The sequence below is a fragment of the Coenobita brevimanus genome, chromosome 69, assembly GCF_032717465.1.
Source record: "Coenobita brevimanus isolate Jiangsu-jjx chromosome 69, ASM3271746v2, whole genome shotgun sequence".
Taxonomy (NCBI): Eukaryota; Metazoa; Arthropoda; class Malacostraca; order Decapoda; family Coenobitidae; genus Coenobita; species Coenobita brevimanus.
In genome coordinates this window covers 2,337,670-2,356,146 of record NC_137022.1, presented here as the reverse complement: position 1 = coordinate 2,356,146, position 18,477 = coordinate 2,337,670, and the positions used below count along the sequence as shown (strand labels likewise).

Here is an 18,477-nt window from a genome sequence, read left to right as displayed (position 1 = left end):
CATATGATGGAAAAAATAATCAGTTTTATTGTTGTACTTCACTTGCTGTCAATGCTTCTAAAAATCCACATGACAACAGTACTGTCTTGAAGAGCTACTTGGATAAAATGGCAGTATGAGGGGTAGTGACTTGGAATGGCCAGAAGCAATAGCAATGATGAGTGGAGAAAAAAGTTGCTTGGAAGCATTTTATTGCATCCATCTAAAATTAAAATAAGGTGTAACAGATATCTATAGTTTTCAATTTAATAAACTTTTCAAGAGAATAAATACCATCATGAGAAATGATCACCAGCAACCCCCTACCAGCAACGTGTCCTGCCATTCCTCACCAAATATCATACAGTATTCTTCCTTCTCAAATTCTTTCATTGTGTGTTTCATATTGCTATCACATACTGTACAAATATTTCATTTATCACTTTCCATGATCAAAGCCAGCAGAAAAGCATCAGTGAATTTTTACAGTGTTGGTACACTCATGAACCATAGTTTCCGTTCACCCTCTACCCCTAATAATTGTTGGAGGGACGTTATAGCTACTGAGTCATACTGAAAATTGATCTACTGTCTAGTTATGGTGGTACAATAGAGTAGTTTGATGCACTGACACACATGAAATTACACTGTTATTCATAAAATCTATCAAAGCTTCTAATTTTCACTTGCATAGTGGTAGGTATTCAATCAGTGTGAAATCCTGGCAACAATTTCCCTCTATCTAGTACTAAGGACAGAGTGAGAAGAAATCATGACTCATGAGTATACCTGAAAAAGTGATATGAACTGACCTCTGAACGACATTCGGTCAATGCATCTCTCTGCGGCCGCACGTAGCAGCGGGAGTGGGACTAGGGTGGGGTCTTCATCGGCCAGGTCCAGTACACTGCGGTAGGCTAGGATGGCCTGCTCTAGCCGGCTGTTGGAGTGTTCATCCTCAGCCAGCTGGTCCAGGCTGTGTGCCCGGCCGTATGTGGCACGCGCAGATTTGGGGTTGCGATGGAGTATTGCCCCAAAGGAATTTAGAGCTTGCGCTGGGTTCTACGGCGGACAGAGCAAATGGGTGGGGCAGTCAGGGGTCAGGTGAGAAGGGTCCAGGTCAGACTTTTAGATGTGGGCAGGACAGAGGATGATGGATAAGGGGAAACTGAGCAGAGACACAGACAGACAGACACCTAACTGAGAACATAACAAAAGCAGGTACAGAAAGTAACAATAAGGGAAGGATAGAGTTTTGATAGGTGGACAGAAGATAAACAGAATCTGGACATAACCACACAAGGTACAAGATGTTTGTATACTGTAGATCAGGGGTGCTCAACCTCTTCTCAACAAAACTGGTATGACGAATTCTTCCAATAATGCAAACACGTACAAGAGACAAAGACCACTCAAACTTGTCCAACAGCATTATAATTCATGATCTTTTACACTGGCGGTCTGGTTAATCACTGTAGTTGAATCATGGTCCACACTAATCATACAAGCAATAAGGAAATGCAAATCATTTGATATTGCTGGCTACAATATGGACACTCAGGTCCATTAAACAAATAAAAAAGGGGAATATTCATATGATTTATGGAACAGACTGGGGTATATTTGCTTAATTTATGAAAGAAACTAAACCGAAATTGCCTCTAGGTTGTATTTGGTTAACTGGTTGGGCATCCCCGGGACAGACAGACAGGGAGAGTGACTGCAGCTTGTTGGGACTGTCAGGTAAGAGAAGCACAGAACAACAAGGCAGAAGGTAAAAAGTAAAGCAAATTAACTCTCTCACTTCATATAGACACATCTAATTAATTTTATTGAGGCTACCATATGATGTTTTGTTCACTTGAGAAAAATTCCAGCAATCAAAAGGTAGGAAAGCATTTTCGGCAACCTTTGGACACTAGATTTTTCCCCACCTGAGTAAAACAGTTTGGATTTAGCCTGAACAAAACATTTCAGGTGTGTCCATGGTGATGGAAGGGTTAAGCCACTGCAACATCATTCAAAGCAGCACCCCGGCACCATAAACAAAAAACACAGTAATAGCATTTATACACACAAAATAAAGGATAAAGTATAACAGAAACAAAGAAAAAAAATCAGTTATGACAGGCACAGCACCTACCACTTGCTTATAGTACAATATTACTGTGGACACCTAAGGATAATTGAGTTACTGCTTCCACAATACATATTTTATCCGAATACTGCACACTCTTATCTTTCTAGATTGACTCTGAAGGATGATTACTCTTGTATTTACCTATTTTCATGTCTCAGGCCTTAAAACTTTGAAACTTAACTTTAAATTGCATGGCCTGCCTACCCTTTACTAACTGTAATTAGCTGTTATACAAAATTAAACTTAAGAATTAAGGAACATTTTTGTGTCAAGGGTTGAGCCTTTTCTGTTGCAAAAAATTTGTGACAAAACATAAAAGAATATGACAATGTGAAGTTCTCCACTCGCTAACCAGCTTAGCAACCACTAGTTCTGACACATACTACTTACATCTTATTCCTCACAATATCATCTGACAGTATGAAACAAACTTCACTATCACATACACAACCTACAGAAAAACTAAGGTAAAGCAAACTCATACACGTATGCCATTAAAAAGTAATACCAGTATGCTTTCCCACAAGAAAACAAAGGACGGAAAACTAAAAAAAACATGCAACCAAACACCAGAGATCAGAAAACCTTTCTGAAATGTGACAGACCTGTGACCCTTAGAGTGCTTTTAGCCTTCTTAAATATAATCACTATGTACTTCCATTATGCCCTTGTGATGCACTTCCCTTTACAAGCTCCCAAGCTCTATTAATTTTTGCATGTACAGTACCCCCAACACAAACTTATGTGTTCATTTATTACAAAATCTATGCAACAACACTTTTTAAGGGTAATTATGCAGTGGTTCCACAAAATTCTGCAGAAGGATTATTGGTAACATTTCAATGATAAACAGCCAATAACTTATTCAATACTTGGGATAGTTGAAAATTTTATTACTGGTTTTCCAAAATCAATACTTCAACAAACTGTGAATACTGATCAATTACTGTACAGTTTGCCTCAGTGTCTGCATAAACTGTACAAATAAATCATGCCCAGCAGAGATAACATTTACTATACAGTCATTTAAACACAGAGGTGAAATTTATGAAAATAGTTATCCCACACTTTCTGGCCTTGTGCTTTGTATAGAAAATAACTTTCTAGCTCCACAACCCTTATTATCGCATACACAAACACATACACACACACACACACACTACTTCCCTTTACAACTAATCTTTTACACAAGAAGACACACACACACAAACACTTGTACGCAGTCTGGGGGAGAAGGAATGAAGGACAGAAAGAAGGGAGGAAGGATTTTAGGGACCCTAGAAAGGTAAAAAGAAAGGTTCCACTTTAGAAACACAGAACAAGTAAATATGAAGATGCTCAAAAAGCACCTGATAAAATCCACAAAGAAAAATGAATGCAAAAGTCACAAGAGGCAAACATGAAGATGAAAATACTGCCATTTGGTCTGACAGGCTGAATACATTAAGTCCTTGTTTTATGTCAGGGATGGGATTCAAAATGCCACAACTTTCTTCATACAACCAGAGTTGTAAAATGGAGGGAAATTGGCAAATTGGCTTTATAGGTAGTAATGGAACTTTAACCCATTATATCCAAGCAAGATTTTTTTTTTTTCCATTAGCTTTGCTATCACCAGATTATTTAATTCAACTCAGGACAGACTGTTAAAATGGGAGGAGGTTAGATATTGTCTTGATTAACCCCTTCACTACCAGTTATCCTTTTCTAAGTTAAATAAAATTGTCCAAGTTGCAAGAATAAACTGAAAACATCATCATAAGCAAACGGTTAGAGGGGAATACGAACCTACATCACCACAGCCGAGGAGTTAATAGGGAACCATTTTGTAATTTACTGTAGACTTAAACAGTGAAAAGAACATAAAAAAGGACAACATATAACAAGGACTTCCTGTACATATCATGCAAGGCGTAGCTATTAACCCTGTCAACCCTGGGGTGTCTTTTTGTAGCTTCCTCTTGCTGCTACCAGATTATATCACTGAGCTCAGGAGACTGCTCTAGTAGAAAGGGTTAATGAAGTTCGTATTCAACCCCTTTAGTTGGAAATGCCTCTCCCATGTACAATACAATTGTCTGGTTAGGGCAAAAAATAAACTGAAAAAATACATCACCAAAGTGAAAGGGGTAACTCATTGAAGCCCAGGACATCATGTTTAGTATATTCTTCATATCCCCCAGTGATTTATTCAGGTTATGAGAGACCACTGTATTCAAAATTGGGGGGGTTGGACACAGCATTCATTAATCACCTCACTCAAGTTGTGCCTCAGCTGAGAAATAAAATAAAAAAAATCTGGAGGTAGCAAGAACTAAATAAAATTATATCCTTGGGTTGTAGGGGTTACCTTTTCAGTGTATTTTTTTTTTTTTTTTTTTCCCCACCTACCAGTCAATTTTATTCAACTTAGGAAGGATTTCTTGTACTGGAGGGCTTCAGGGAGGCTACATCTAAGCCCTCCATTTCAAAAAGTCTATTCTAAGCTGAGTAAAAATCTGGACACAGCAAGAATAAACACAAAATACATCCCTAGAGTACAGGTGTTAACATGGAACATCAATCAATAACAAACAAAAGCTTACACAGATGAAATTACAGTACTGTTCTTATATCTACCTTGTTTTAAAATATTTGTGGATAAAATAACTCAATGATTATATACACATGAATATTTACCTATAAAAAAAATGCAACATGACTCATGAAATGTTATAGACATGTACTGAACATGTAAACCTATGCAATAAACTATAGTCACGGTGAACGACTCTGAGGTTGACATTAACGTACCCTGGCAACCTATCAGTCAACAGCGCGTCTAATTTTGTATGATATTATGCACGAATCATATTATTATACACGAATATATTGTACACAGACGTTATTATACATGAACATATTATACACGAATCACAAATGTATATTATAATGGGAAGCACTGTTGACCCCTAGGTTGCCAGGGTACGATAATGACAACCTCAGAGTCGTGTGCCGCGACTATAGGGTCCTAACACACTTGTACACAACATGCATGAGGGTTCATTAAGATACAGCATCAGATAATTCATGCTTTTTCCTTCATTTGATTATGGGGAAAAAAACAGCCATTTCTAAAACTGCTGGCATACATTATTAACCTATACAGTTAGTGCTTCCTTAGAAGTCAAGGATATGCTGTTATTATTGTTGTTATTATTGTGGTCCCAGGCTCATCTGAGCATGAACCCAATGGACTGCAGGCTGAAACTGCACTTCTTCTAAAGTCCACCTGCAGGGAAAGGGTTATTTCAGCCTGCAGTCCACCTGGTTCACATCTAGAAGAGTCTGGAGCAACAACAAGGTGAAGCAACTTTAAATGGGGACTGCCCATACAGGTGGGGTGGGTGGGAGGAACATATAGAAGAGAAAGCATGGCTGAGTGCACAAGATTAACAAGGATGTGCTTTAGAATACCAAAGCCACCCATTGGTCTGAGAGAGGGTGCTGCACCAGGGTGAACAGTGTGAAAGGGGAAGTACTGGGCTAACCACTTCACCCAAACAATGTCATTTCTGTTTTAATCTTACTGGTACCGGAGGATTTTATTCATCTTTAGGATTGCACTCTTTGAACTAGGGGATTAAACATAACCTTCAATAACTCCTTCAAAAACAGGTGGGCTTCAAAGCTAAGTAAAATCAACCAAAAGCAACAACATACTACTCGTAAAAAGCTGCTAAACAATCAAGACTGCCAATTTAAGTTTATTCTTGCTGCTACTGGACAATTTTATTCTACTTCAGGATGTAATTTTTGAACAGGAAACGTTAAGTATAGCTTTCATTAACCCTTTTCCAACCAGCTGTGTCTTCTAGGATATATCAAACAGTCTGGTGGTGACAAACATATACAATACTGAAAGGGATATCACCAGATTCATGGGATTTTTGGATGTTTTTACTCAGCTCAGAGAAGCAACCTAGTAGTGAGAGGATTAAGGAAGTCAATTTCAAACCCCTCCACTTCAAAAATTCTCTCCTTAGCTAAACAACACTGTCTGGTGGGAGGGCAGTGCCAAAGTCTCATATCAAACTACAAATTATATTAAATCTTCAAATAAACTCATGTTAATAATACTGAACTACTCAATCAGTTCTGAGGTATACCAGCTCTTACAAAGGAACACAGGGCAAATAATAATTATTTTCTTTAATAACTCCGAGAACAATATTGTGCAAAAATTATACAGAACAAACAGTACCAAACTCCCTGTATATACTGTCCAACTGGCCTAAAATTACTCTCTCTCTATTTCTGGTGCAAATGTGTAACAGAGATAAACATATAAATATGATGCCAGACAAGAAAAAATTTTTATAGAAAGGATGCAGAGTGGTACTATAGAAAATTCTGCCACTGAGCTAAGAGTAATAAGCTGTGACTGGGAAAAAATATATATATATCTGCTGAGCTACACTGGATGAACTATACTACCAGATATGCATTATACTGCCACACATGCTGTCACATATGAAATGAATATACTGTAGAGTACCAAAAACTTCTCTGGGCTGTGGGAGAAGGCTAAAATTATTCTGTACAGTCAGGATGTTTGTCAACTACACCACTGTGTCTATTTCTCACATGTCATGTTCGTCACTTTTCTCCCTGATGCATCATATCAAAGAATCAGTTACCTGTATGGACAGAAATATGAGGCCTCTCTCAGCTTTGTTTTCCAAAAGTGAAGGTGTTTGGTACCTAAATCAAGAATCTAATACTGTATAGCAATGTAACATGGGGTATAAAAGAGAAGATTATAGTGGGACTTAAACAAAATGCCATAAGAACAATCTACTGGGTACATGGAGAAAAGCTGAATTATAAATTTCCCTTGGACGAACAGAGAAGATGGCTCGAAGTGGAAAGTATTAGGATGGAAGCAGAAAGGAGCAGTTTCGGATGGTCTGGATATGTTGAGAGCATGGAAGACAGGGGCTGAGTGAGGATGTGTAAAAGCAGAGCAGAGGTACTGGGACATCAAAGGGGAGGGAGGCTGAGAGAGACAAAGGATGAGGTGGTGTGTTCCGACCTTAGATATAGAGGTGTGGTAATAGGGAGCTGATTCAGAAGAGAGCAAGGTGGAGAAAAACAATAGGTGAAGCCATCTGACCCACGCTAAACAGAAAATATACATAAACAGAAAAAGACAAAAATGATGAAAGTGAGAACTACAGGAGGCAAAATACAGTATTAGAAAATTTCTCCCATTACTGTACCACGAGAAAAGGAAGATAAAAAAGAACAAATACAGTTATATGATACACAGGACTAAAGTACTAAATCTATGAAAAATAAAAAAGTGTCACTTGTTGAATAGGACTTTTGGAAGGATGTCAGCAGGAATGAGTAAGGATACAAGGTGTGTTTGGGAGCAGTGAAGAGGTGTGATATTACTGTTTCATGGTCAAAACAACCCTAGCACTGGCTTCCATTTAATCCCAGATGATTTCGTTCAGGCGAGAGTGAGTCATAACAGAAGACTGTGTTAATACTGTCATCAATAACCTTCTCATATTCAAATTAATTCTAGCATTTTACTAAAGCTAACACAAGATAATTTTACTCAGTTGCAAGTGAATCAAAGGAACTTCATAATGCTAATACTGCTACCAATAACCTTCCCAGGTATGGAATAACTCTTAGCATTTTAGTTCACCTAATGCCTGACAATTTTATTCAGCTAAGAATGAGTCACAGAAACGGACTGGAAAAACAGACTGGAATAACCAAGGTAAGATGATACACTGTGCCTGGGGAACAACTGAAAGTATGACAAGAGTTACCATACTTGAGGACAAAATACTACAGTCTGCTCACCTTAACTTGGCTGAGTTTTTCATCATTCTGCAGCTTATCTCCTGTAGCTCAATGGCAGAATATACAGATACTACAGCTCATATCCTTTCCATAACACTGCTTCATGACCAGCACCATATTTTAGTCTTAGACTCTTGTTACAGCTCAGTGGAAGTGTTAGACAATATTATAGCTCTACATCCTTTCAAGAACATTTGTTTTATGATCAGCACCATACTTTAGTCTTGATTTCTTGTTATGGCTCAATGATAGAATGAGACAATACCAGAGCTCTACATCCTTTTCATTACTGTACTTTTTTTTTTTTTTTTTTTTTTTTTTTTTTTTCAATGACCAACACTATATTCCAGCATTACTCTCTTGTTCCAGCATCGAATGACAGCAATTTTACACTAAATCAAAGTTGAGAGTATGTAAAGTTTAGTGAAATATATGGGAGGAAGGGCAGTGAAGGGAGCATGATTAAAACCTACAGGTGAGAGAAGAGCTAGTGACTTCTTCCCCATGATGCATTATTTTATTTATTTTTTTTTTTACCTATATCCAGATGATTTCATTCCAGTTAGAAATAACCTCTGACTGTGATGGGGGGGTTACTGAAGGCTATCTCAAACTTCTCCTGTTTGAAAGACCTCATATAATCTAAATGAAAGTGTCTAGGGTAACCAAGAATGAACAAAATGGCAAATAAGAGTATTATACTAAACCGTTGTCTGAACCTGGATACTGGATTGCTGTTATGATGGAAGATTATGTGGGGATATGCTTGTTTCAGTCAACCCACATGAAATTTCAAAACAGTTAGCCAAATATTTCACTTCTTCTTTTCACTTTCCTCAGTTAGCAAATAATCTTAATATCAAGGATTTTTTTTTAATGATTCTTAAACAAAGAGATGACTCTCTTTGATAAGATCTACTTGAGAGGAGAGTGACAGACCTAATCTAAGTGCACAGTAGTGGAACAGCAGATAACTTTGGCTCTGACTGTATACAGCAGATGAAACAGAGCTGACAGTACCATACTTAATCCCATAATTCTGATGATGTACTTTTGCTTTTCTTCTCATTACTACTGATACCAGATTATTTAGCTCAGTTTTGGTAAGATTTTCTATTTTAAATGAGAGAGCTCAATATGTCCTTAGTTAAGTACAAGAGATATTTTCTTTGTAGAATATAATCATCTGAGGTTGCAAAAACAAATACAAAATATGTCTTTGGAGTGACAGGGTTAAATACTCCAATGATTATGCTAACTACAACATTTACTAATTTTCTGCTACATACACAAATGAAAAAACTTTCATCTCTCCTGTGTTTGTTCATCAGGATTCATGTTGATAAACTCTCTAAAGCTTATATATACATTTGCCTTCACTCATACAGCAACCAAACACTTCACACAAAAAATAGTGAAAAAATAATAAATATGAAAAACAGAAAACCTGTGATAATAGTCAACTGCAATGGAGATTTATTAATCCTCTAAATATTTCATATTGTTTATAAATACTCTCCCTGGACTCAAATTGCTTTGCCTTCTCCTAACTGAGCTAGGTCACTCCCACACCCTGAAGAGTTGGTCAGGGCTGCATAAAATTTGAGGAGCTTAAGCTAAGAGGCAGGAATATGTCTACTGTGTTATTAGTCCAACTGATTCTTCAGTGTGACTACTGTACTATACTCCTGACCATCAGCTGAACTTACAAGATTTGGGATCTTTGTCAGGTTAAAACAAATACATTATAATGAATCCTTGGCAGAGTCACCACACAACACTACAGTTGCTACATTCACATCCTTCAACTCACCCGAGGTAGAAGTTTGTCGGCAGCGTCCAACTCTTCCCTCAGACTGTTGTCAATATCACTTGTGATGTCGGCCTTCTCATATGGCGGCGGTTGTTGCGAGTCACCCGCTACCTTGTCCTGCAGAGGTTCAATGTGAATTGGGTCAGGTATTATTTCCTCAACTGGAATCATGTCTTCCTCTTCTACTGGAGGAGGAAAGACAGATTCCTTCTCTTCCTCTACAGGCAAATTAGGGGTGGAATCAAGAATTATTTCTTCAGCAGGAGCCAATTTCTCTTCCTCTGCAGATGGAGGGAAGACAAAGTCTGCTTTCTCCTCTGCTTGAGGATGTTCATTAAGGACAGGCTCAGGAGCAGCTTTTGCAGCATGTATTGGCTCCTCTCCTGCAGGGGGGAACACAGAGTCTGGCTTTTGCTCTGCTGGAGGTTGGAGAGGTTCAGTGGCAATGGGGTCAGGGATTACTTCCACAGGTACGGCTTCTGCAACGGGGACTGGTTCCTCCTGTTCTGCAGGACGGGGGAACACGGACTCCTCCTCTTTCTGTACAGGTGGTTGGAGGGGTTCAACATGAATGGGATCTGGCACTACCTCATCTACTGGAGTTGAATCCTTCTCTCCTTCTGTTGGTGGGGAAACAAAGTCAACCTCTACAACTGGAGGGAATACCTGTGAATTTTCCTCTTCCTCAGCCACTTCTGCTGGAACCACCTGAGCTTCAATATCTGCCACCACTACCTCAGGTACACTTTCTGCAGGAACCTGTGAGGCCTCACCTTCCCTGTCTTTAGCTTCCTGGTGCAGCTCCTCTTCAACTATCTCCTTTACTTCCTCCCCCACTCCCACCTCTGGCTCACTGACTACCTGTGCCTCTGTTACCACAGCTTGTTTTGGCTCTACATCTGGCTGTGTCTGTGGCTCAGAAGGGAACACAGAACCTTCTGGCTCCACTTCTGCCTGTGTCTGTGGCTCAGGAGGGAACACAGAACCTTCTGGCTCTGCTTCTTTCTGTGTCTGTGGCTCAGAAGGGAAGACAGAGCCTGCCTGCTCCTCCCCTAAAACTTGCGACTCTGACTGTGTGGCGGCATCATCTTCTGTGGGGGAGCCAGCCTCATCCTCGTCCTCCGGCATGATGATAGGCTGCGTGGAGGGGGCAAGAAACTGTTAATGGTATGCCACACCACAACACAACACCCTGGCCACAAAGGATAAACCACAAAAGAACAACCACAATGCTTTCAAACCATATTTTTTGTATGTTAAGGTCCTTTTCACAGTATCAAATTAAAATTTAACTTCAATATCAGTAATATCCCATTGGCAGAATACTTTACTAAAACACTGGTCAGACTATTATTACCTTACTTTATCATTTGTGGCCCTGGCAAGCAGAGACTGACAAGTTAACACAATACAAAGCTACAGCTTGCAACTTTAATATACCCTTCAATCCAGTGCTGTGTTTTGTCTTTATTCTTGCTACCATCAGACATTTGTACTGAGCATAGGTAAAACTTTCCATAGGGGAGGAGCCAGATACAGCCTTCATTACCCTTTCACTACTCACTGGACACTAAAATCATCTGGTGGTAGCAAGAATAATGTACAAAATACAGCAGCTTGCTTGCAATAAATATATATTTCTTATTTTACCCTTGCTACCAACAGGTGATTTCATCCAACTATGGACAAATCTGGGCTAATGAAAGGGTTAAATAAAAGCTATAGTTTATCTTCAAGTTCAACAGTCTCCCCTATGCAAAAAACATATGGTAACAGAAATAATAAAGCAAATACTGTATATGTCATTGGATTGAAGGGGTCAAAGCAAACATTTACTGCTTGTCATGCACTGCTCTGCATGTACTTGTCAACAGAAAAAAGCACAAATCTATTAAACAACTGATTATAAAACAAAACTAGTTATAGTACTGTATAGTGATACTGAAGAAATACTGAATATTACTTAAAAATATATAAGTGCTTTCACTCTGGTATAGGAAGTCTATACAAAATTACTATTACAAATGAAACTAAAATTGAGAAAAGAAGAATGTGGACACAATTTTCATACTAAAAGAGTCATTAGGTGAGTAAAGTGCAAAGCATGAGGAAGCAGATGCCCCAAAAGATACATGCAAACAAATGCTAGTGAAACAGAAATATATACAGTATACAGGTGTTCCTTGTTGTATGTCAAGGATGTGTTCCAATATATCAACTTTTTCTATACCTGGTGCAGGAAATTGGGGAACTTGACAAATCAGCTTTCTAGCTAGCAATGGGACCTTAAGTAGTACTATTACTGTAACCTGCTGTAAAATCAGCTTGGCATAGGTTAGGTGTCCTGAACGGACTCTGTGCTTTCTTTAACCCCATCAGTCTGATGATGTATTATTACTTCACTCTTGCTTACTCCAGACAATTCTATGTAATTTAGGAGATTTTATGCACTGAAGGGGTCAGTTATAAACTTCATTCAACTCTTACCTTCTAGAAGTCCTTCTAAGTAAACTTGTCTGGAGGCGACAAGAACAAAATTTTTAAAAACATCATCAAAATGAAGGGGTTAACCTAATGAATTACTGCATCGTTCTGGGGCTTATTTGCTTGTGTGGGGAGGCTCACCACATACAGAATTCTAAATGAGGTCGAGTTGCTTTTTTTTTTTCTTTCTTTCTTTTTTTTCAATTCCCTCTTTCTTCCACCTCCCTTCAGCCCTCAGTAATGCTGCACCACTCTCTTTCTTCCGTCAACACAGTATACCTCTGGTCCCTACTCTTCTGAACTCTCTATTTGTATCCTTCCTCCCTTGCAGTGAATGTGCAGTATCAGTTTAGTTAAATATCCCTTTTCTGTCCAACTTCCTCAATTTGTCTTTCTAACTGCTTACTTCTCAGTCTTTGTTTCCAACTCCCCACAACCTTCAGTCCTTAAATATAATGTCAAGTAATCTCAAAATTAAGATATTTTGACCTTCTCTGATACCCTGGTGGGATGGGTCATATTTTATGGGCTCTGTGTCATTGACATTTCAATTTTTTGCATAACTAAAAAATGTTCACTGCTACTGTAAGCACTGTGATTCATGATTGGAAATTACATCAGCAGCATCAACAGCTGTTTGCATAATACGTGTTGCAGTAAAGGCACAATTAATGAAAAATTGTTGCCTCCAATAGTAACCAAGGGCCATATTTATCATAGAGGCCTTCTCCATTCACAAGAGTCTGTTCCCATGCTCCAAAACTTTTCACTACTGAGAGATGTTCCTAGAGTTAGTTATCAGAGTCTTCTGAACACCTCCCATGCGTGAATACCTCGCAACCTGCGACTGGTGACGGAACACCAAGGTTAGCATGGATATGATTGCCATATTCAAAAAAACATATTAAGACTGTCTCTGGCATTAATATGCAATAGAAAAAAAAAAACTTATCACTAATTCAATAAAAGTTTGATTATACTAGCAATTTCTTCAAGAAGCATTACAAATTGTCCAAAGTTTTTTTTTTATCTCCCCCCCCCTCATAGCTTAAAACATAATGATAAAATCCAAGTCACCAACTATAAACCAACAGGTGGGGTTAGCTTGGGTTGACTGGAAGTCAGAAAACATTTGATAAAATGAGATAACCAGAGTATCTAATTCCCTTCTCTACATACCATCAAGGCCTTTCTACTCTCACCATTTCCATTCATCAGCCTTTCAAAATATTCTTTCCAACAGCTCCTTACTTCATTTCCTGTGTGCTCTCTTCTTTCATTCGAGTCCCTTTCCTCCATCCACTCTTGCCACTTCTCGTTCTTTTCCTCCACTGCTCTTTCAACCTCTTGATCCTGCCACGCTTATCAGTCTTTTTATCTACTGCATCCAGCTCCTCCATGTATTCAACAGACACCTGCTGGTTTCTTTGTCTCTTCACTTTCAATTTTCTGCCTTCAATGCCACTGCCCCCCTCTCTCTCTCTCTCTCTCTCTCTCTCTCATTGTGTGTGTGTGTGTGTGTGTGTGTGTGTGTGTGTGTGTGTGTGTGTGTGTGTGTGTGTGTGTGTGTGTGTGTGTGTGTGTGTGTGTGTGTGTGTGTGTGTGTGTGCCTGTGTGTGTGTTTTACAGCCTTATTCCCCTCACCTTTACCTTCCATACCACAGCCATATGAAAAGACAGACCTCCCAATTGTCCTCTCACCACTCCTGTTCCCACAACACTGTCAAGCACCATTCCGTACACAAAACATCATCAGCCAATGCCATGGGTATTTGTGTGCAGCTCTATGCTGAAACACTGGGCTGTAAATGAAAAATCTCCTTTCCTGACATACATTTCATATTAATAAATAAAAAGCTAAGAGTTGTGTTAAGTTTGCATGTTTTCCTTGCATAATCTGTTTGTCTTTTTAAATTTTCTTCCTGCATTCTTTCAATATTCTGCCTGCTTTCTCTGAACATTCTGCTTGCCATCTCTGAATATTCTGTCTGCTTTCCTTGAATATTCTGCCTATACTTGTCTCTTATCCATTTGGAAATGAATAAATATAATTAGTAATTCCAGTGTAATTAGAGCTTCAGATGTCTGCGTGAACACTTGGCTATTTCTTGGTTGTGATAACCTAAAATTGTCCTCACTGCACTGCCACATTCCACATACCAAAGGGTCAGAGCAAGTTTCATTTCTCGGCAGACACCGTCACATCGTCGTGTGTAGTTGGTTATCTCATTTCTCACAATGTCTGTCACAAATATAATTCATTCCTGGTATAAATGGTATCTTTTCCTGACTCTCAATCACTGTAGTCATTGAGGAAGTCTCTCCGTGGTTGAAAATTCCTTAGTTGGCAGATGCGTAAGTCCATTGTTTAAGTTCATACCACCGCTGACTCGCCTCTTGTGAACGATTCCCACGTCCTTAAAAATTAAGTGTTCCGCACTGCGAGCCGACTTGTCACACCATTGCAATCGGTTCACAGCATTAGGAGCACTTCACAAGCTTGATAAATAACTCTTACGATCATTCACAAATCTGTGAAACGTTCACTGGCTTGCGAATTCACAAGGCCCCGTCTGAATGTTCACAGCTAATGATAAATACCGGCCCAAGTCCTAACCTGCTACTCATTAGGTGGCAGCACCACCACCACAATATAAGCAGAAGAGTACTGGACAGTGTTACTATTCCTATACTGACTGGTTAAACTAGTGCATAATAAATAACTGGAACCTGGGTTTCAGGAGTATTACTGCTTATCATGAAGTCTATAACAAATGATCAATTATATCAACACACTGCCCAAATTTCAATGAGCTTTCAGCAGACTGATAAGCTAAACAGTATGGAAGATGGGATAGCCAGCTGGATATCACAGCAAGTAATACAATTCCCATGCGCTACTGTACATACTGTAACGAGCAAGCCAGCAGACAATGTTCCCAAAGCAACATTTGACCCATATCTTATTCCATAACAATGGCTACGCTAAGACAAATAACACTCCCTTGTGGTGTAAAAAAAATAAAAAATAAATAAAAAAAAATCTGTTTTCAAACTATTCAGCATTAGAATAGGTTAGGCTGAAAATGATGACTATTAGTAATGCACACAAGACAAACATTACTCTACAGTGCTTGATTTGGAACTGCAAAAAAAAACATGCTTCATTTTCTGGTACATCATGCCATTTCTTTATAATCAACTAGAGTTACAGGAGATGATACTAATAAACCATACGTATGCATGCACACGTGACATACACACACACTCATGCACAAACACACACACACACACACACACACACAAACCTAGCCTGCCTTGACAAATACACACACACACACACACACACACACACACACACACACACACACACACAGACACACACACACACACACTTGCCTGACTTAAATTATAAAGCTGCAAACTGGAAAATGAAACACCAGTATGGGACTGCTACATACTGACATTCCACCTCACAGCTTCTTCAGAATACAACTTCTGAGTACATGAAGCACTGCCTGTATATATGGCAGTGGAAAGAGGCAATGTAGTATGTAATCTGTAGTTGTAATCTAAAGAAGCTGTGAGGCAAAGCATTAATACAGTCTGTTTCATTTTCCAACTTGTCTATAAACAGTATATATCATAAAGATGCACTGCAAAATCACTAGATCAGACACTAAAGAAAAAATTTGTTATACACTATACAGAATTACTGTATTAGAGTGGGTAAGTCCAATGCTGTGAGGGAAGAAAAGCAGAGGCGTTTCAGCTGAATCATGTTGGTTGTCATCAGTAGTGGCTGCAAATCACACTGTTAAATCAGCACATGCAAATGTTACCTGTTAGCAAAGGAAGGTTAGAAGCAGCATATTTATAATGTTCTTCCACAATTAAGAAGGATGATTATCTCTCAGCACTGATGGAAGAAAATGTAAATCATCAAATGCTAAACAAATTACTCCTTTCTAAACTTGATCAAGTATGTCATGTATACTGACTATTTACCTCTTAACTCAAAACAATGACTGGCATTCCTTTACCTACATGCACACAGCAAACATGAAAATGAATGCCAGCAACATCAGAACAAGAGGCAACTTCCTGGCAATCATCCCATAACAAGGGGCTCTTGTTACATGTCAGAGATGTGTTCCCAAACAGCTATGGCAAGTTTTTCCTGCTGAAATTCTGGGGAAACCTGCAAATTATTTTTATAGGTGCAGTACCATTGAAACTTTAAGTAGCAATATTTCTGTAATTTGTTGAGTGAGTGCATAAAAAAAATAAATAAATAAAAAAAGATAAACAGGCAACAGTTAATAAAGACTTGCTGTGCACAAAGTCTTTGTTATAAGTAACCTTTTTTGGATATTCTTTTATGCAATTATGTTTTCATTATTTGCAAATAATATGCTAAGTAAAGCTGTACTGCTGCCTATAAAGGTGATCTGCCATTTCCCCCAGTTTACAGTGCTAACTGTAAGGAAAAAGCTGTAATAATTTAGACCACATCCCTGACTTAGGTAGCTAGAATAAAGCCAAACAAAGTATGTCATCAAACTGAAGAGGTAAATGGTCTCTAAATGTATAAAAAACAAACAGACAGCACTCTCACATACCATGTTGAGGTTGAGTCGAGTCTTGACGTCCTGAAGGATGGTCTCAATGTGCCGCAGTGTGTCCAAGAGGCCTTCAGTCTGGCCATCCTCCATGGCTCGCACAACACCAGCCAGGTGAGGAGTCAGTTGGGCCACCATGGGGTTCTGTGGGTCCTTGGCCAGGATCTCTGATGCAAGGCTCTCCACACCCAAGTATGCATCAGTCAACATCTCAGTGCTTCCCTCCTTACCAAACTGAGACCAGTCCTCCTCCTCCTCTTCCTCTGCAACTTGACTTGGGCTGGGTGCTGTTTTTTCCACCACCTCCTCCTCTTCCTCTTCATCATCTGCTTGGCTAGGTGCTTCCTCTGTCACCACAGCCTGAGAAGACTCAGGGATGGCAGGTTCTTCTACAACCTTTTCTACTACAGGGGTTGCAGGTCCTTCTTCAACAGGTTTTGGCTCTTCCTTTGATTCTACAACCTCCTCAATAACCTCTATAACCTCCTCCACTGGGGTTTCCTCCACTATTTCCACCACTTCCACCACAGGTGTTTCCTCCACTACCACTTCCACCACCTCTTCTACCACAGGGACTTCCTCTAGAATTTCCATTGGTGCCTCTAACTTTTCCACCACCTTAGCTTCCTGAGGATCTTCAACCTGCAGCACTTCCACCACTTCCTCCACAACCACTGGAGCCTCCACCTCCTCCACAACCTTGGCAGGCTGTGGTATCTCCTCCACTTGCTCCTGTGGCTGCTGCACCACCCTGACATACTCATCAAGGGGCGGAGTGGCCTCCATGGGCTCGTACTCCTCCACATCCGCTTCATGCAACACTGGTGGTGGTGGGGGGGGCACAGGCAGTTCTTCTTCTACTACCTGAATTGAAACAAACATTCGTACTGTAACTGGAAACAGTTAATTCTGCTCATAATCTTTTGGTCTTCCACGTTTTCTCCTACCTTAAAATTACTCATACTCAGTACAGCTTTTTCATTATCATATTCCCACCCATTCTCTAGGTAACTACAATCCAGTCCACTGATGAAGCAGTCACCTCTATCAGTAGAATTACTGCTCAATCCATTCAAACTACTGACTTCTTTTACCCGACTAAGTACGAGTGAGCCAGCACATCCTACAACCCAAGAGTCAATATTATAACAACTTAACTTTTCTCCCGTGATCAAATAATTTTTCAAGAAACATATTACCCCTTAGCTACACTGTGCTTTTCAACAGACATTTCTGGCAGCTTGTGACATATCATCCAGAATCTTGATTGATCTATCAAATTTTCTACATTTCCTTAAGGAACAGAGCATGTATTAATGACTGATGAGAAGCCAGACACTGAGTGATGAAACCTCTGTCTTCTACAGTGGCTGGTGGTGGCAATGATCCACCCACCTGAGTGAAAGTTGGCCAAGGTCTTCAACTCATTACTTCATACTGTATATGGACAACTGCAGTTTACTAGTCTGTTTTGTTACATGTGGAAAGGTATTCATTAAAATATAGTAAGCATATCTAAGAAATTCTTTAAGTGAATACCAGTATGGTCAATTTCCATCAAATTTCCTGCACCATGG

The 18,477-nt window shown here is 39.3% G+C and overlaps 1 protein-coding gene across 2 annotated transcripts in view; it reads right to left on the bottom strand.

Moving 5' to 3' along the window:
* Positions 1-18,477, bottom strand: part of LOC145406097 (aspartyl/asparaginyl beta-hydroxylase-like) — a 103,879-nt gene that overhangs the window by 23,462 nt on the left and 61,940 nt on the right. The window contains exons 5-8 of one of the 2 annotated variants that reach the window (XM_080277295.1): positions 16,901-17,764; positions 10,446-10,931; positions 9,795-10,010; positions 792-1,041 (exon numbers count right to left, since the gene is read on the bottom strand). In XM_080277295.1, the coding sequence (XP_080133421.1) occupies positions 792-1,041; positions 9,795-10,010; positions 10,446-10,931; positions 16,901-17,764 (1,816 nt within the window). The remainder of the gene's footprint in view (positions 1-791; positions 1,042-9,794; positions 10,011-10,445; positions 10,932-16,900; positions 17,765-18,477) is intronic. The other variant, XM_080277294.1, reaches the window with a different exon arrangement.